At 40.1% G+C, this 20,543-nt stretch overlaps 1 protein-coding gene across 2 annotated transcripts; it reads right to left on the reverse strand.

The window, feature by feature from the left end:
• Window positions 1–1,773: 1,773 nt before the first annotated feature.
• On the reverse strand, window positions 1,774–20,309 carry LOC111140002 (zinc finger and BTB domain containing 25). 2 transcript variants are annotated; one of them, XM_022492394.1, is made up of 4 exons: window positions 19,571–19,828; window positions 19,338–19,486; window positions 6,351–6,530; window positions 1,774–3,500 (listed from the first exon to the last, which is right to left on the reverse strand). In XM_022492394.1, the coding sequence occupies exons 3-4, from the start codon at window positions 6,521–6,523 to the stop codon at window positions 2,366–2,368; spliced, it is 1,308 nt and encodes a 435-aa protein (XP_022348102.1). In that variant the 5' UTR covers window positions 6,524–6,530; window positions 19,338–19,486; window positions 19,571–19,828; the 3' UTR covers window positions 1,774–2,365. The 2 variants fall into 2 exon arrangements, with proteins under 2 accessions (XP_022348102.1, XP_022348111.1); XM_022492403.1 differs by lacking the exons at window positions 19,338–19,486; window positions 19,571–19,828 and adding an exon at window positions 20,291–20,309.
• Between the last annotated feature and the right edge of the window lie 234 nt (window positions 20,310–20,543).

Raw genomic sequence — 20,543 nt, forward strand, 5'->3', positions numbered from 1 at the left:
AAGACTAAGGAAAGGGGCACCTGGGTGGCTCAGTCGGTTAAGCATCTGCTTTCTGCTCAGGTCATGATCCCAGGGTCCTGGGATGGAGCCCCACATCGGGCTCTCTACTCAGCATGGAGTTTGATAGTCCCTCTTCCTCTGACCCTCCCTCCACTCATGCTCCCTCTCTCTAAAAAATAAAATCTTAAAAAAAAAAAAAAAAAGAAAGAAAAGGCTAAAGAAAACATTTGCTTTGAATTTCTAATATCAAAAGGAACTATATGAATGAGAATAAAAATACAGTTAACCATTATGTTCTTAACACCCAACAAATGGAGATATATTTCAGCTTTGAATGAATGTTGTCTGCCATGGCTAATCAGCCGTAGCAAAACTCTTAGAATTTCTCCAGACCCTGCCCTACACTGCTGCTCTACTCTTCAACTCATACATACCCTAAATCCACCCTTTAGCTACACATTTCTTCTGTTAACGACCAACGACTGGGCAAGAAGGAAAGAGCAGAGTAGAAAGAAATCAGAAAAATTGTTTTCCTGAGAAAAGTAAAATTTTACTTGAAGAAGGCTAGGGAATATATAGTCTAAAATACATGAAATCAATGTTAATATTTGTGTTCATCTTATGAGATGGAATCGTTGAGGGAAGTGTAAATTTGAATAAATTGCTTGAACGACTAAAGATAAGATGAAGTTCTGACCCCAAGGAGCAACACATTTGTTTTTAACCACTCCCAGTATAACTGATCCTGTATCAGCAGCAACACATCTCAGTCTTGACCCCAGGAAGCCTTAGTCGTTTGTCTGAGGCAGAAACTCAACTACCTTAAATAATGCCCACTGGTTTCTTCATTCAGCTTTCAAGAAAAACTTATCATTTCATAATTGACCTAAGAACCTTACTGTTTACCCACAGAAAACCTTTGTGCCCTTTGAATGAGCTAGCTTAGTCTTCGAGCTCCCTTCTGACTAAACCCTGACACTGTCAGGAGATGTCCTCAGAAGGATGCCATCATAAAGGAGCTCAGAGTTTCTGCATATACTTAATTTCTAAGCCTCACAAACCAGATCTATTAACATATCTATGGGGCTTTGAACGGGGCAGCATACCCAAAAGATGAGGCTGTTTCAAAGCTTCTCTCTTTTGTTATTCTGGATTATCTAATCTTTTAAATTTAAATGTTTCAGAAACAGTTTAGATCTATCCTTTGTGGAAGTTTGACCAGCTACTCCCAGCCACAGAAAGCAGGAGAATCTATCATTTAGTCCATCAGTTTTAATTTTTCTGAGGTTATAGCTTTTTAAGTTTCACTGCTATAAAAGGGACCTAAGTTTATTCACAAAGGAAAAGCTATCATGGATTTCAGACATAGTTCTAGGACACTGACTCTATCCACTGCTAGTTTTATGGATTAGGAAAAAATGAAAACTGTGTCATTGAAAAAACAACTTTTTCAAGTGATACCTAGAAAATTAATATCAACTCGGACAGCCTAGAAAATCCTCGGACATTGAGAGTAGAAAGGTAATTTATATTTTATCATTTTCCTCTTTAACACTGATGTAAATCTCTGGTCATAAAAAAAAATCTCAAATTATTCTTACGGTCTATAAGAATGCTCTAGATTAAGGTAACAACACTGGGTGTTAGTCAGTGTAGTTCTATCTGAATCTGTCTCTACATTTATCTATCTATGTATCTTCCTATTTCTCTCTGTAGGACTTTGTTTTAATGTCTGAATCCTCTGCCTTCCTCTCTTTTCACTAGAATATTTTTTATTAAAAATGAGGTATGTTCAATGTAAAAAAAATTTAAAAAGCCATGTAAGATGCTGTAGAGCTAATAAGTAAAAAGTGATTTTAAAGCTACTTTTATTATAACTATGCCTTAAAACAAAATCTGTATACATTATAACATATAGTTATGCATTAAAATAACGTTAACTTCCTATATGGCCAAAAATATTTTTAAATAGTCTTCATAGTGGCATATTCATGTGAAAAATTAGCCAAAACTGATAGTCTAGAATATTCTTTAAAAAATATTTCATTTACTTCATTTTCAGTTCGGTTTTACTGATTCTACAACTTAAAAATTCTATAAATATTAACTCTAAAGTTCCACAGTTCCTACATTGACTTCTGATTTCTGAACTGTGATTTATGATTGTTCATAACTCTACTTGAAGGTTACCTTTTAATAGCCATATGTATCTTACAATAAGAAGACCTAATATATACAACCTTAAAACTGGATCAATGGTAAGGAAAAAAGTTAAAAGAAGTTGAGGAGGAAAATAATTTATGAATAAAAATGTATGTGAATTTTCTTTTTCAGAATGGATATAAAAATCGTGAAGGAGAAACTGCTACTCCACAAGGATAGTGTCCACATTTTCTTGTGGGAGCTCTGACTCTAAGGCACAAGATGAATCTAACTGTTCTTGTGACAAGCGAGAACTTTTCAGGGGGACATCAGACCAGCTGTCACAATATGGCTGAAACCTCTGGGCCAACGCATTGCCAAACCTTTGGCATCGGTTGTATCTGTACGATTTACCTTTGTGCGTATACATGTGTTCTAGCAATTGGCTTTTTCGGAGAAATTTATGACCACAAATGGAACAGCTGATTTTTCTTTTCCTTGAAAAAGAAAAATTACAGTTTAATTCTACTGGCTCTGTGTCTTTGGAAATCAAAGACACTTGACTGATCTGCAGGGGCTCTGTGGCCCCCTGGTTTGAGTGGTCAGGCTCCTGCTCATTCTCCTTGACAATGAAGGAGCTGAGCCTGCGGCATTCAAGAGCCTCACTATTTTCATTAAGTGGATGCACTTCACCAAGGTCATTGCTTTCCAGAATGGAAGCAGGGACACCAAATGGGAGGGATCCAGACACATGGGTATGGAGATGTTGCCTTAGGTTACTTCGGGAATCAAAACGTTCCCCACAGTAATGGCATAAGTGTACTTTGATACTGCTTTCGGTGAAAGTGGGACCTGTCCCCTCTGATGAGGGTGAGGCGTGGCTCTGGGAGATCACAGATTCTGGGTCACATCTCTCCTGCTTGATGGACACTGGGGGCTTCTGGTGCTCCTCCAAGGCCTGGGCGGCAGGATGGGCCCTCTGCTGCTCTGCAGTGCCATCATCCAGCCCAATAGCAAGAGAGAGCTGCAACTGGGGGTGGTCACCCTGGACAGCAGCTCTGTTGCCACTGTTGTTGGAAGGAGCTTCTTTGACCTCCAGCCCTGGTTTGACAGCTGTTTTTTGGGTCGTTGAGATCTGAATGCCATACAAATTTGAGGACTGCACAGTCTCTGGTGAGAACACTTGATTCATTTCTGTTGCAATGTGAGAAAGGTAGTCGGCGTGAAGAAATCGAATCCCTTCCTCCAAACGACCGTGATCCACAATCTGTTTTGGCCCTTTCCCCGTGTACATAATGTGCAACAAATAGCTGAATATGTCGGGCTGGATGTCAGTTGGTTGTATTTTTATGCATTCACTGTTAAAAACAAAACAAAAAACAGACCCACACAGATAAAATGACCAGTTGGCCTTTTAGTTAGCAGCATACAGTTGTAGGCTAATGCAATTTCTTCCTAAGAAGCTCAGACTTAGCAATCTGCCTGGATGAAATATAGCAACAGATAATTAAACATTCACAGCACACCAGCTTTATGGCCCAGCAACAAGTCTTCATGTATTCAACCTACTGGCTAAAGTTAAGAAACACACACAGATATTCTGATTAGTTTAACATTTAGTGACTCCTAAGTGGTATGCACTATAGAAGGTGCCAGGGAGGAGAAACCTGATGAAGAAAACAGAAACCTTCCTCTTAAGGAACCTAACAGTCTTTTGCATACACAACCGAAAGAACTGAAAACACGGACCCAACAGACACCTGGACACCAATGTTCATCACAGCATTATTCACATTAGCCAAACGGTGGAAACAACCCCAAGCATCCATCAATAGGCGGATGGATAAGCGAATTGTGGCATATACAGACAGTGGCAAATTATTCAGCCAAAGAAAGGAATGACGTTCTGAATGATGTTACAGCATGGGTGAACCTGGAAAACGTTTGGTAAGTGAAATAAGCCAGACACAAAAGGACAAATTTTGTATGATGCCACTTATAAAAAATATCTAGGATAGGCAAATTCAGAGAGACAGAAAGTAGATTAGAGTTTACTAGGAGCTTGGGTGAGGTGGGGAGATGGGGAGTTATTGCTTAATGGGTACAGAGTTGATGTTTAGGGTGATGCAAAGTTTTGGAAATGCTAAGTGGTGATGGTTGCACAACACTGTGAATGTACCTAATGCCAGTGAACTGTATGATTAAAATGGTTAAAATGGCAAATTTTATGTTGTCTATATTTTACCAAAATAAAAAATATTTAAAATGTTAAAAGAATCCATTAAAATTGGTAATATTTGGAACTTAAGTTACACTAACCTTATTTTGGCTTCCAAACTATAGTAATGTATCTACTCTTTAAATCACAACTGAATATAGGTACAACTGAAAAACTTCAAAATAACCCAAGCTCAATTTTTAAACATGAATCTACAATTCAGATAATAGAAATAACAGCATAACAAGAAATCAGGAAATACCCTGCAAAATTAGGATAAAGAGAACCTGAGGGGAGTGTTGGAGAAACAACGGCCCCAGTCAATGGACTTACTTTCCCTGAAGCAAATGTTCTGTCTGCTTCAGAATGCACCGGGTGTCACATGCTGGCAAGCCATTGCTTTAGTCCCCATATCTCAGGATTCCCTCTCGGGTTTCACTCTTAGCTCTCACCCACCCACTTCCAGGGTCTATGGGAGGGGTTTTACATATCAGCACAGAGCTGTTAACTGAGGACTTTTAGTTGTTCAACAGAGATACCACATAGCCAGGCCTGACACCTTTATATCTCTTGGATTTAGTTTAGCATGGTGCCTGGCACACAAACAGGTTTTTGGGAGCTGAACCAACTCCTAGCTCTTAGACAAGACTGAGGTGAAGGCACTGTTTCTAATCCAGTTTCTACATTGACACTACCCATAACATATCTCCCACTCCAACCTCCTCCCCGCTTTGTGCCATGCATTCCAACCATTCTGGTCTACTCTGTTTCCTGAATATACTAGCCCAGTTCATGTCTGCCTATGTTTTCATACACTTTTCCCGTCTGCCTGCAATGCACCTTCTTGCATTCCTTTACAATATCTGAAAAAAATTCCTCCTGATCCTTCAAGATCCAGGGCTTCTGTAAAGCCTATTCCAACCTCCTCAAAATAGGGCTACTGACACTCCACTCTACCTCATACAACACTTCTATTATAGACGTATCACATTAATTATTGATAACAGTAGCTGACAGTGCAAAGCTCTGTTCTAAGCATTTTAATATTAATCCATTTAATCTCAACACCATTGGGTAAGTTTACATACTATGCCAGTGTTTGACAGAGAAGGAAACTGAGGCACAGGCAGATCAATTACATCGCGATTGTCTTCTTTACATGTATTCTCTATTGAACTATGAACTCCTTGAGGACAGTGAGCATCCTAGCCTGTTACTGGGGTCTAACATAGTGCTGACATGTAAGTACCCAACAAATATTTAAAAGGATGAAGGGAAATGAAAATGTGTAATTGAGGCTAGACTCCTCTAAGTTTTTCATGAAAGGTCTTTAAAAAAAAACAACAACAGAGAATTCTATCACCTTCAACCTAGGAAGGATTAAAGCTATTCTTTAAGAGCTCAGAATCTGAGTATGAGGTCCCTGCCCACTCCCTGCATACCTGTCATGCTGGGATAACCCACATTCAAAAAACCAAAACACTTTCTGAAAAAAGTATTTGAAACAAATGTCTTTTGAACTGTGATATGGAATATAAGGTGTGTAGAATTATGACATTACACCCTTGCTATGAAAGTATTATAGAAAAGATATCAACAATGTAATGAGTCAGAACATAGATCCAAGCACAGATCTGCATTTGAGGATCACTTACTAGCTGTATAATCCTGGATGGGTCAATTCCTTGACCCAGGTTCAGTTTCCTTTTCTCTAAAATAGTATGGATAATAAATAGTAGAATGTACATTAGGTAAATACTTAGTGCTTGGGTACAGGATAAGCCTTCAATAAATTTTAGCTATACTATTGTTTTCATTTTTACCTTCCACCATGGATCCTACATACTGAGATGAATTACTGGATGTGCAAAAAAATACTTATTTTTTTCTTAAGGTGACCCCATAATAAAGAGTCCCCCAAATGATGTTATAATAAGGCTTAGCTATATCACATTAAAAACTCTTCAGATTTACAAAACCATATCCTTACCTTGTTTGGTGAATAAATATCATCTTGAAATAGTTAGAAAAAGCAGCAAGAACTGCTCTGTGGGCTTTGAAGTAAACATCTCCAATGGCAACTGTGCAATCACACAGAAAACCAAATTCTCGCTGCATGTTCAGCTGCTGCAGAAGGACAAGGCTATGGCTAGCTGTGTCCATCGTGGCTCTGAGAAAAAGGACAATTTTTTTTTTTAAACAAAATTAGCTACAGTTCACACAAACCTACAGAGTACAAAGAGACCTAAATTTAAATGAGATTATTCAATAGTTTTTAATACTGTTAATTTAACCCCAAACCTAGCTAACATTAAACCCCCCATTATAAAAATATCAATTCTGCTAAAACTGTAACAAATGGTCTTTTTCATCTGGTAAGAAGATAGCTTGGTATGAGTGACACAGAAGCAAAAGGAAGGCCTGTCCATTTTTTTTTTTTTTAAATCAATGTGACCATGTTTCTAGCCCTGTTTCCTCACGAGAAAATGGGAATGAGATATGGACCCCTTCCTCAGAGCTATATGAGTGAAGTTACGTGAAAAGCACCTTGTAATGGAAACCGCTACTCAAATGTTAGCTATAACTGTTCATATCAGACCACTGCCCTGGCTGGCCTAGAGCAGTCATTGCTCCGTAGGGATCCTCTGTGTGCTCGGGGACATTGGCCTCCTAACTATCTTAAAATATGTTTGGGAAACATATCAGTCACAATATGTCCAGGAGCCCTTAAAACAGATTATCAAGCCACATCCCCTGATTTACATATGAGGCCCGGGGACCCAATGGATTCAGACACATACAAGCATGGAGGCTCCTGAAGGAACAATAGAGAGTGGGACCACTAGTCTTGGGAAAAATCACGTATGAGGAAAAACATGCAGAAGAATTCTGGCAGAGAAGTCTAGTGTGAGCAGCAAGGGCATTCAAGAGTGCCAAGAGTTCCAGGCAGATGGGAGGCTCTACTTCAACCCTAACTGTGCGGACAGCCCCGGTGCCTTAAGGAGAAGGCAGCTGTGGTATAAAGGGCATCACTGGCCAGCTGGGAGATCCTTCTCTAAAAGAGCAGCTTCTGAAAAAAGAGAATGAAGTTTTCTCACTAGCCAGAGACCAAAGTCTAAAGAGGTCAGTGATGAGACTGTGGGGTTGCCTGTCTGGAGATTGGCCACAGCTTGGACAACAGACAGCTGAGTGATCAATAATATAATAAAACCAGCTAACACTTATAGTGCCTCCTGTGTATCAGGCACTTTTCACTCATTCAGTTCTCAATATGACTATACAAGAAAGGGATAGTCAATGCATCTACATATGAAGAAACTGAATCAGTACAAAGAACTGATTTACTCAAGTCACACTGCCAGTAAGTGGCAGAGCAGGGGATTCAAACTGGACACTGGGCTCCAGAACCCAAATGTCCTCCCTTTCCACCTCCCAGAGAGAACATGATCCACAAACTGGAGATGCCTAGGGAATGGTCAGGTTCTACATCAAGATACCTCAGGAAGCCGCAAGAATGTCTGGAAAGAGGAATTAGGGAGAAACCCAGATTTCCTGCTGCTTAATTTGTTTACACAAATCTAATACAGAAACACATACTTATTAATGAATAAAGTCTAGGCTATAACTGGTAAAAAAAGAGTAATTATTATTGATATAAGGCTAAATCTATTTTTATTAAAACTATATAATTAATGTACTGATATGAAATATCAAGATAGCAAGATATATTAAGTAAAAAATGCAAAGCATAAAATCATACAGAGAAGACTACTATTTATGCAAAAGAGGGTAGAGTGGTTATTTTATTTTTAAAAGATTTTATTTATTTATTTATTTGACAGAAAGAGAGACAGCAGAAGAGGGAACACAAGCAGGGGGAGTGGGAGAGGGAGAAGCAGGCTTCCCATCAAGCAGGGAGCCTGATGTGGGGCTGGATCCCAGGACCCTGGGATCACAACCTGAGCTGAAGGCAGATGCCCAACAACTAAGACACCCAGGTGCCCCTGGAGTGGTTATTTTAAAGGTGGCAGAGAAATTTATACAGAAATGTAGTCTTGTTTATGTACACATCTTTGGAAAGGTTCAAAGAAACGAGTAAAATGTTTACTTCTGGGAGGGAAACAAGGGAGCAGGGTGGGGGAATTGTACTGTTAAAATTTAAATCCTTTTTTTTTTTCTTTTTGAGAGAGAGAAAGAGCACAAGCAAGCTGGGGGTGGGGAGCAGGAAAGGGAGTGGATCTTAAGCAGACTCCATGCTGAGCGTGGAACCTGATGTAGGGCTCCATCTCACAACCCTGAGATCATGACCTGAGCTGAAATCAGGAGTCGGACACTTAACCAACTGAGCCACCCAGGCACCCCAAACTTAAATATTTTTATTGAAGTTTAACATCACAAGTACATTCCAACATGTATTCCTTTTCCCCTCATTTTTAAAAATTATGAGTTATTTCAGATAGACAAATAGGTACAGAGCCAAGGAGACAAACACACAGCCAGCCAGCCATCTCTCCCCTCATTTTAATTACCCATTACCTTGCCTCCAAAGGTAATCACCATCCAGACTTTGGGGTTTATGACTGTCTTGTAACATCATCATGTTCTTACTGCATCTGTATGTATCTCTTAAGGAGGTATGGTATTATTTTGCATGTTTTAAAATTTTATATAAATAATACTTTAGAAATCCTGAAACTTGCTTTTAATTCTATTCATACATTACTTTTTAAAATTCTGCTTACTCAAACATTAATCTTCTCCCAAACCTCCCCAATTAAAAAATAAATAAAAACAAAACCGTTGGGGTGCCTGGGTGGCTCAGTGGGTTAAAGCCTCTGCCTTCGGCTCAGGTCATGATCCCAGAGTCCTGGGATCTAGCCCCACCTCAGGCTCTCTGCTCAGCGGGGAGCCTGCTTCCTCCTCTCTCTCTGCCTGCCTCTCTGCCTACTTGTGATCTCTGTCTGTCGAATAAATAAATAAAATCTTTAAAAAAAACCCAAAAAACCCTTACTCCTTACCATCTCATTTTAAAAGCCTTTAAGCAATGATGAAATAAGAGGGAACAAAATATCAGAATCTACAGAGACCTGAACATAAACGAAACTCCAAATTTTAAGTATTGTTCCAAAAGGCCATTTAACTAAAAGTCACTGTTTATTTCTATTTGCTGGATTCTAAAACACCACCAACTTATTACAGAGAGATTTAAAAACCAAAATAAAACTGTATGCTAGAGATTTCACCATGTGAAAAACATGTGTCTTAGATTCAATGAAATGGTTCAAACTGAAGTAGTTTAAACCAGCCTTACGAACTGTTTAAGAAAAAAAAAACCCTCAGATCATAAACATTTTCACCAGATCTATCTATACACACACACACACACTTTATATATATATATATATATATATATATATATATGCATTAGTATAATGAACTATTGAACCACATAGAAATGAGACAGGGCACACTAAAAAGCCACATATACAAAAATCTTGTGGTTAATGGTCTATGAGTAACAGTTAAATTCTTCACTTACTGAACACATTTTTTGAAGAGAAATTTAATAAAGAAAAATTATTTGAAAGCATGCATTATACAAAGCATAGGGACAGAAGAAAAATACTTACATGCTGCAACTAAGAAGACTGAAGGCTAATATGCATCCCAATGTTTATAGCAGCAATGTCCGCAATTACCAAAACACAGGAAGAGAATAAAATCTTGCTATTTGCAATGATGTGGTTGGAGCTAGAGAGTATTATGCTAAGCGTAATAAGTCAATCAGAGAAAGACAAATACCATATGATCTCACTCATATGTGGAATTTAAGAAACAAAACGATGGACACAGGGGAAGGGAAGGAAAAATAAAATAAGAGGGAAATAGAGACAGAGGCAAACCAAAAGAGGTTCTTAACTATGGGGGAAAAACAGGGTTGCTGCGGGTGGGTGGGGTAACAGGGTGATGGGCATTAAGGAGGGTGTTTGAAGTAATGAGCACTGGGCGGTATATGCAACTGATGACACACTGAATTCTACCGCTGCAACTAATAATACAGTACATGTTAATTAAATTGAATTTAAATTAAAAATTTTTTAAAAGAAGATTGCAGGCTAATAGGGGAGACAAAACATAAAATACGGTAATTATGACAAAAAGTAAAAGTGATAAATGTCATAAGAGCAGTTCAGAGAACATGCTGTCAGGGGGAGATCAGTATCAGGCAACCCAGTGAAAAATAAGCCATTTGAACTGGATTTAGATGAAGAGGCAGAAGGTGAACATAGCATTCTAGGCAGGAAAAAAGAGAATGAATAAAATTACAGGGAGGAGTGTGAATATATAGGTCACTGAAGAATTCAGTTTGGCACAGAAAAAACAAAAGTGAGTGAGTAACAAGAAATGTGATCAGCTCACACAAGGTACCGAATGTAAAACTGAAAGGTACTCCAGTTGTGTTTGTAACGAATGGTGTGAAGACGTTTTTGCAGGAGGGAGAACAGCATAGTAGTTACAGCTTGGACTCTGGAATTAAACAGCTTGGAATAAAATTCCAATTCTGTCATTTAGCTGTATGATCTCGAGAAGATGCTTAATTCTTTGGTCCTTGGTTTTACTTACAAAATATGGATAATTACAGTATCTACCTCACAGGCTGTTACATGGATTTAATAAGAAAATGCATATAAGCACATAGAAATAGTGAGGCAGGCCCACAGTAAGGGTTCAGTAAATACCAATTATCACCATCACCATCGTCATCATCATCATCATCAGGCCTGTGACTCAGGGTTGCTCTAGTAGCAACACATAGAAAAAGATTAGCAAGGAAGGGAAAGGTATGGAGAAATAAAGACCAGCAAGAAGTCCACTGCAATATCCAAGGGACAGTAGTGGAAATGAAGGAATACAAGAGATACACCAGACATAGAACTGACATGGTTTGGCAGCCAGACTGGATGTGGTCAGCCACAGAGAAGATAAAGTCAAGTCTCAGAATTCCAGCTTGGGTTACTGGAAGAATTCATTCATCCCTTCAGGTCCTATTTGCAGAGTAACTGTCATGTGGTAGGTATCAATGTAACGGCAATGTTCCAGAATGCCAGCAAAGAGGCATAGAAACTGGCTTCATAAAAGAAAAAATTCATTTTGGACACAGTGAGTTCAAGGTGTTCACGCCAGTACATCTGAGTAGAAATGTTTAGTGATCAATGGAGACACTATGCAGGAAAGGGCTAGACAGGGAGAGGAGGTCCTCTGTAATTACATAGTTGAAGCCACCAGGAGTGGATGGGACTATTGAGTGAAATAAGAGGGGGGAAAAAAGCTACAAATGAATCATTAAACAACACAGAAAAGACACAAGAGTAATAAAGAAACTTATCAACATTGAGTGGGGGATAGAATGGGGGGAGGTAAAGGAAAGGCAAGAACCTGGGTGGGGAGTGGTCCACCTCTGGTGGAAAGTACTGCAGAGAAACATGGGGATGAGGCCTATTATAAACACCCCAAGTGTGGTGACTAAGAGATTTCTGGTGACCTCTGACAATAGTCTGGGAAAACATCAAGAGCAAAGTATCTCACTGCAAGGGAATGTTAGATGGCAGAGGCCATAAAGGGCAGGTACAGAGAGGATAGGATGCTGATGATAGGGAGCTTCCGCTCAGAGACGACTTTTAGGCTGAGGAGGGCTGGCATCTCCAGAAGCCAGAAGGAACACAAGCACAGTGTAGCAGTCAGCCATAGAGAAGAGAGAGATTTATTTCTGACAGTGGCAAGGAGACAGCTGAGGTGAGGAGAGAATGTGAGAGTACTCTGTCCATGGCTTTGATTCATACATTATGAAGGCGGTCCACATGCTGAGGGAAGAGCTGAGTTTAGACCTTGAAAGAAACCTAGAGTAAAAATCCCTGCTGCTAATGTATAGTGATGAAGTTAAAAGATTTTATTTATTTGAGAGATTTATTTGAGAGAGAGAGAGAGCACAAGCAGGGGAGCAATAGACAGAGGGAGAAGCAGACTCCCCACAGAGCAGGGAGCCTGATACAGGACTCGATCCCAGGACTCCGGGATCATGACCTGAGCCGAAGGCAGAAGCTTAACTGACTGAGCCACCCAGGTGGCTCCCTCTAGGCATCCCTACAGTGATGAAGTTTATATAGAACTTTCACATCAAATAATTTTTCTGTTTCAGGGGTAACTGAGCAGCTCAGTCAGTTCAGTGTCTGGCTCTTTGTTTCTGTTCAGATTGTGATCTCAGGGTCACAGGATCAAGCCCCATGTCGGGCTCCACACTCCTTGCAGAGTCTGCTTGGGATTCTCTCTCTAAAACAGATAGATGAAATCTTTAAAAAAAAATTAAGGCATAAAGGGATTAAAATTTTTTTTTTAATTTTTAAATTTTTTTTAAGATTTTATTTATTTATTTGACAGAGAGAGATCACATGTAGATGGAGAGGCAGGCAGAGAGAGAGAGAGAGAGAGAGAGAGGGAAGCAGGCTCCCCGCTGAGCAGAGAACCCGACGCTGGACTCGATCCCAGGACCCTGAGATCATGACCTGAGCCGAAGGCAGCGGCTTAACCCACTGAGCCACCCAGGCGCCCCTAAAATATTTTTTTCAGGTGAGATACTTTCTATTAAGCTGTAAGTTCACTGTCATTTTTGTTAAACTCATTCAGTGAATTTTTAATTTCAGTTATATTTCTAGTCTAAAATTTTTATCTCATTCCTTTTTAGTTTCTATTTCTCTGCTGAGATTTCCTATTTGTTGACACATTACCACTTTATTTTGCTTTACATTCTTAAGCAGAGTTGTAATAGCTGCTTTAAATCTCTGCCAAACCCAACCTCTGGGTCATTTTGGAGTTAATCTCCATTAATTAGGGTGATAGTTTTCTGTTTCATTTTGGACAATATCCTAGACATTGTGATTACTGTGGTAAAGACTCTAGATTCTGTGATATTTTCCCAAAAAGTACTGATGGTTTTGCTTTGTTGTTACAATTAACTTGGCTGGACTTAAACTTCAAACCCTGCCTCTCTTTTGGTTTAGTTTTTTACTTGTTGGTGCGCTGTATGAAAGCTCAACATATGTATAAGTTTAGGGGTTGGCAAGAGATTCAATATGTGGGGTTCCCCCAGCATAGGATTTTCCTTTTCTTTCCAGCTGTGTGGTCACTCTGAACTCTGTCCTCTTTTCTTCAAGCAAGTAAGATTATGGATTATTAACCTAAGTTTGGCCAGCTCCTCCTATCACCAACTGGAGACTTCTCTCAGGAAAAAGCCATAAAAATCATCCACTGCTCTTCCCTTCTTCCAAGCATAGACTTCATTCCAGTTTCTGCCTGATTTCTGACACTTTCAACTGCCATCCGGTGGTTTCTAAAGCTTTTTTCCAAGTTTATAGAGTTGACCCTTGAACCACATCAGTTTGAACTGCATGGGCCCGCTTATAAGCAGATTTTTTTTTGGATAAACACAGTACAGTACTATACATGTATTTTCTCTTCCTTATGATTTCCTTTCCCTTTCTTTTTTTTTTTTTTTAAGTAAGCTCTAGGCGCAACATGGGGCTTGAACTCACCACCCGGAGATCAAGAGCCATATGCTCTACAGAGCCAGGCAGGTGCCCCTTATGATTTTCTTAATAACATTTTCTTTTTTCTAGCTTATTTTATAAGAATACAGTATATAATGCATGTAACATATGAATTACATTAATCGACTGTTTATGCTATCAGTAAGGCTTCCAGTCAATAGTAGGCGGTTAGTAGTTAAGCTTGGGAGGCTGGGGGTGGGCGTCAAGTTAAACGCAGATATTTGTGCAGGGAGGTTAGTGGCCCTAATCCCCATGCTGTTCAAGGGTCAAATGTAGTTTCTAGTTCAGAACTGTCCTGATAGGAACTACTCAGCCATTATTATTACCCTTCACCACTTCTAAGAAGTTCTGGCCTCAAGATCCACTTACACTCTTAAGGGCAGCATTAGGGACTGCAAAGAGCTGTTGCTTATGTGGGTTGTATTTATCAATATTTACCATATAAAAAGTGAGACATTTAAAAATGTTTAATTCATTTTAAATAATAATAAACCCATTATATTTTAACATTTTTTTCCTAAAAAATAACCACATATATTTTGTAAGTGGGAAGAGCAGCACTGTTTTATATTTTACAGTACTCTTTCATACCACGCTTTAAAAAATACAGCTGGGTTCTTTGTTTCTGTGTTCAATCTGTTGCCACAAATTGTTTTAATTCAAGTATATTTAGAGATTTTTGGCCTTTCAAAAGCAAGATCCTTGTAGATCCTGAAAAGGTTTCAGGAACCTCTGGGGGGTCCTTGATCCACACTTTGAGAATCTCTGCCCTATGCTATCTTTTTAAAAATCCTATGAGGTAATAGAGCAGATATGATATTAGTTCCATTTTATGGTTGAAGAACCAAAGGCTCAGAGAAGGTGGAAGAGGTTTGCAAAGTCAGACAACTAGCCAAAACGGTGCTGGTAGTATTTCGAGTCTGACTTTTAACTCATCCCCTTTCTTCAAAATCTCCATCTGTAACTTTTAACATACATACCGATGGCAGATTTTGCAAATATATTGAAGCAAATAAAGGGAATTTTTTTCCAAGTTTATAAAGTGAAACAAATTCAGATATGCTTAAAAGGAAAAAAAAAAAAAACCCACAACTTAGATACATAACAGGTTCACTCAAACTTCTTTGTATAATAACAGACCTTTGACGTTTTAAGGCAACACAATCAGATTTTATCTGTCAATAGAGCCAATCCATCACAAAGTTATTAAAAACATTTTCTAATACAACCTACTTGGCAAATTTATTAGCTAGGTTTTTCATGTAGCCTTTGCTCATCATTTCTTTGACCATAAGTATTATTTTCTCTGGTATGTGGAACAGCTAAAGCTTCCTATGGATACAGAAAGATCTCAGAAGTTTTATTTAAGAATTTTGGGTGGAGGGGCATGTGGGTACCTGCACTGGTTAAACATCTGCCTTAGGCTCAGGTCATGATCCTGGGGTCTTGGGATGGAACTCCACTGTCAGGGCTCCCTGCTCACCGGGGAGCCTGATTCTCCCTCTCCCCACTGCTCATGCTCTCACTCTCTCAAATAAATAAATAAAATCTTAAAAGAAAAGAATTTTGGGTGGAAATTTTAAGATGTGAGAGGAGATGCAAAAAATAATTTATCATTTTATTATAGATACGAAAGCCAAAATGAAAGAGTGCTTCATCTTAAAATGTCGTATCTATTATCAAAGTGGTATTTATACTATAATAATAGAATTCATATTAATATTTAAGAGAGACTATAAAACCTCGTTTACTAACTAAATTGCAGTAACTCTGGATTAGCTCAAACTAAGTAAACTACAACAGCTTTATACCAGTATCCATTTTTGTTTAATTCAAAGTTAACTTGAAATTTAACATCTTTGGATTTTTACTTATTAAAAAAAATCTTTTGTATTAGTTAGACTGGACTCTCAGACCTATGGTAGCCAGACCATGCCCTGGAATACATAGCTTTTCATTCTCTCAGGCTGTAGAATCTTTAATAAAAATGGGACAAGAGGACTAAGACAACTGTTCCCGTAGAAAATAAATAGTCTTAGATATCTTCTCTGTGGTTCCTACCACTGTGACTTTATTATTAAATTATTATTAAGAGAAGGAGACAGAAAAGTTGGCAGAGGAATATGTGCACCTTTTTTGAGATACTTACTCATGGCTATAAATACAAAGGTAAAAGCAGAAATATTCAAAGTGCCACATGATAACAGACTTTATACAATGATTTTAACTTTTTAATCATACTTTCACAGGATTATGGAGGTATAACATTTTATAACCTAGAGAAAGAATGTTTGCAGAGATAATTTTATCATGGAATAGTAGCTCTTATCACTGACTGTATTGTAAAACTTTCAATGCAGACTGATGCCTGTGTCCTACCCTAGACCAAGCTAAACAGAATTGCTGAGAGTGAGTCTCACATCCTTTTTTATTTTTATTTTTTAATTTTTTTCAAAGATTTTATTTGTTTATTTGACAGACAGAGATCACAAGTAGACAGAGAGGCAGGCAGAGAGAGAGAGAGAGGGAGAAGCAGGCTCCCCACTAAGCAGAGAGCCGAACGCGGGGCTCAATCCCTGGACCCCGAGATCACGACCCGAGCTGAAGGCAGAGGCTTAACCCACTGAGCCACCCAGGTGCCCCTCACATCCTTTTTTAAAAAGGATGGTGGTTCTAATATGACGCCTCAGTTAGAAACCACTGTGTTAGAAGGAAACCAAGGAAAATAAAGAGAATATTTTACACTGTAGAATTACAGAGAAAAAGAAGCAATTTTACAAGCTATGCTCAAAATGTGGGAATTGTACCAATTACATTAAATGAACAAAAATCAACAATTGTAATTCTAATTGTAAATTTAAACAAAAAATTAGCCAGATTCTGAGAAACAAAAGTGCTCTCAAACTAGTTAATTGGACACTGGGGGCAGAAGAGAAACATACCATTTTCAGACTTCTTCTAAAAAAGTATTAAGGAAAAAAAGGTATTTACTCTCATACACCAATATGCCTATTTTCATAACATCTGAAGATGATATGGAAATCTCAAATCTGAGAATATTGAGAAAAAATGTGCAATTCTAAGCATCTGCTTACGAAAATCACTGAAAATATTAGAGAAGAGGGTAAGAAGCAGACGTGGTAGATGACACAGGAAGAGCAGTTATGCTCTAGAAACCTTTAACGGAACAGGGAAACGATAGTTTGGGGCCTGCCCGTTGCCAGACACAGCCAGCCTACTACATCTCTAACCATCTAACCAACATGTGGGATGCCTGATAAAGCCACAGCACCAGGCAAACAAGGGTGCTAACACCGGTTAGTGCAAATTGCTAGTGAACCTTAAAAAAATCAGAACCCTGTGAAGGAAAATAAATGATTCTTCTTAGTTCACTAAAAAAAAAAAAAAAAGTAATGACTGCATTTCTGAAAGAAAAAAATAAGGTACTCAAAGGACAGTGGGAAGCTGGGTAACGACAATGAGAGTACAGACCTAGAATACAGTACAAACAAGACTAATTTTAACTTCTGAATATAGGTGAACCAATACTTCCTTTGCCACAGAATGCTCCACAAACACGTTACCCAGATGGCTTAATGAAGCCCTTTGCTTAAAGTGCTTCGAGTTTTTCACAAGGAACAAAAAGTCATCGTATGATTGATATGTACAGGGAAGGAATAATTTAGAGAATTTTCAGAAACAACTTACAATAATATAAACACTTTTTCTTCGGTTAAGATTAAAAAAAGAAAGAAAGAAAAAAATTCCTGTGAACAAAGGGAAAGCAGATGTGTGAATAAATTCAATTACTAATCCTGAAACTGATGTTTGTTTCAAATACTTTCCTCTTCCTCTACTCTCCCTAAGCACCTTCAAGTAGTAATACCTTTCCTATCCTAGAAGGAGTAATACTGTTCTAGTTCAAATAGTTACGATTATAATGAGTAAATACTACATGCAAGGCCTTGTGCTAAGTGCTCTATGTACATTCTTTTAGTCCTCACCTTAGCTATGTGTTATTTTTATATCTACTTTACAGATGACATGGGCTTAGAACACACAACTAGGAGACCGTATAAAGTGGCGATCAAAAGGTCTAACTCCATAACCTGTGCTGTAACTATAAATTATAGTATTTTTCTTAGCATTCTTCGCTCAAAAGATGGAAGTTCCCATGCAATTTGGAATAAATAAGCAGAAAGGGGGCACAGGAAGTGGTGTAGAAGTACTTTATAATTGATCAAGATAAGAGCACCTGCACTGTTTTTTTTAAGACAAGGAAAAAAACCTGCAATAATATAAATCCCCCCCCAACTCTGTTTTGGGCTTTTATTACAAAAAAGGACAAGTTTTTCTTTAACAAGATGGTCAAGCACCACCTACGGGCCATAGTAAATAAATCACTTTGGTTCAGTGGTGGGGAGGGCATTATGCAACACTTCCCAGCACTGCCCTTGCCAGGATATTTTACAGCCAAGACTCTTGGGCCCCTCCTCCCCAGCTAGACAGCCTGGCTCCTGCGCATTCCCCTCAGGAGATAGGGTGGAAGCACACAGCTCCATTTTCTAAGGCAAAGAGGGCAGCTGAAAGTCCTGCTCAGCCTCTCTGGGCAACCACAGGCGCCAATAAATCAGCCACAGGCGATTCTCTCATCCCTTTCCCGGCTTGAAGTGGTAGCAAGATAAAATGCAAAAGAGCACTGACTGGACTCGGGAGATAAGTGATCTAGCCTTGAATTCTACTGCAAATGACAGCATCGCAGAAGCCAGGTAAATCTCTGTTTCCTTGTTTGTAACATAGAGACAATACCACCTCCCTTTTTGTCAAGTACTCAGAATTCATCTATGAAAGTGGCTAGCCACTGCAGGTGCTCAATAAACAGCCAACAACTGGAGCAGAATCCATCTCCACTACCTCCAAATAAGACATTCAGGGAAGGGCTGGGCAAAAAGGTAGAGCAAGTCATTTGAGGCCCCTCCCTGCTTTGTTACTGATCCCTCCCAGGTTCCCCTCTTTCCTGATAACCTCCCAGCCATCAGAACTAATCTATTCCAAGTGCTATCCCCATATACTGCTCCCTCTTAAGGAACTGATTCCTGATACTGGATAGTTTACGCTTAATCGAAACATACCTAGATTGCTCAAGGAACTTTGATGCCTTAACCTAAGGAAGTAACCAGTGCTGCAAATATTGGTTATTCTTACAGAGAATAGGGCTGAATTTTGGAGAAGATGGGCTTTGAGCCCCCAAATACATCATAGGCAATCTATTCCACCTAAAGATAATGCCAACCCCATTACTTAAAATACCAGAGCCAACACACAACGGCCAAGCCTTGTTTCTCAATAATCTGAATCAAGCCAAGTATAATCACCTCTGGCAGACTGTCTCTACAGTGAGTGGGTTAAACTGGCACTGCGCTCCTGGTGTGGTAACCAAGGCCTCGAGCCCTGGAGTCCAGTTACTCAAAAGGTGTATAGGGCTTCAGTCAAGCTACACGTTCGTTAGGCCCGGTGTCTTCATCTGTAAAACAGAGGGATGAACTGGATTTCCTGTAAGGCCCCTTTCAGCTTTAAAATCTATCATCCCAAAGTGTACTTTACACACTTGACAAAATCCTGCGCGAATCAACAGTTTCGTCAAAAAAAACTTGAGTCTCAAGAGATTAAATGCGAAATGTAATTTCCGGGGGGGAAATGGGCGTTACTGAATGAAACACGGTAGCTGCTGTCAAATTCCAAGTACAGCGCTAAGTGCTGTCTAAGTAGCTTGGTTTCTCCAAATAACGAGTGCTAGGGAAGCAGTGAACGATCCGGCAAACTTTAAAAACAAAAACTGGATTTACTCAGAATGAGATTAACATAATCTGAAAAAAAAAAAAAAGGAAAGAAATGAATTATGGAGGAGGAGGAACTTCCTGCCCTAGAAACGGGGTAATCACAAACGGGGGTGGGGAAGGGAGAGGACAGTGGCCGCAGAGTCTCTCAGCTTGCACCAGGAGACCCGCCCACTTGCAAGAAGGGTTCGCGCGGCGGCCCGGGAAACGCCGCGGGCCCGTCGGGGGTTCCCGCGCGGGGTCAGGCCCCCTTAGCCGCCTTCTGCGGGCAGCGAGAGGCGGCTCTGGGCATTCTCCGCCCAGTGCTCCCTCGCGGTTGCCATTTTCCTCCTGCGCCCTGATTGACATGTCAAACGGACCAAAACACCCCTCTCCCCAGCTACTTGCATCTGTCCCGCGACCGGCGCAGCTGCAGGCCGCCGCCCTGGGCGGCTCGCGGCGGGAGGGACTGAGCCCGGAGCAGCCCACAGGGGCCGGGCCGCGTCGCTTACCCAGACGCCGCCGCGGCGGCCAGCCAGCTCCTCCGTCCGGGAGGGGCGGCTCCCGCGCCGCGCACGTCACGCGGCGGCGCCGGCTCACGCACCCTGCGGCCCGCTCTCGCGCGGCTTCCCGCGCCGGCCGCCCCGCGATGGGCCCACGTGACCGCGCGCCTGGTAGCGGGGGAACGAGGGGCGCGGGGGTTGAAGTGTGCGTGCGTGCGTACGTGCGCGCCCTCCCGCCTACTCTAGTGGCCAGGCGGGGGTC

This window comes from Enhydra lutris, unplaced genomic scaffold (assembly GCF_002288905.1).
Source record: "Enhydra lutris kenyoni isolate GAN:26980312 unplaced genomic scaffold, ASM228890v2 scaffoldscaffold4, whole genome shotgun sequence".
Classification (NCBI taxonomy): Eukaryota; Metazoa; Chordata; class Mammalia; order Carnivora; family Mustelidae; genus Enhydra; species Enhydra lutris.

Bases quoted from the DNA above. Each gene is read 5' to 3' on its own strand.
- LOC111140002 (XM_022492403.1), bottom strand. From the start codon at position 6,523: ATGGACACAGCTAGCCATAGCCTTGTCCTTCTGCAGCAGCTGAACATG. The intron at 3,501-6,350 runs GTAAGGATATGG...TGTTTTTAACAG, and splicing joins ATATTTATTCACCAAACAAG to TGAATGCATAAAAATACAAC.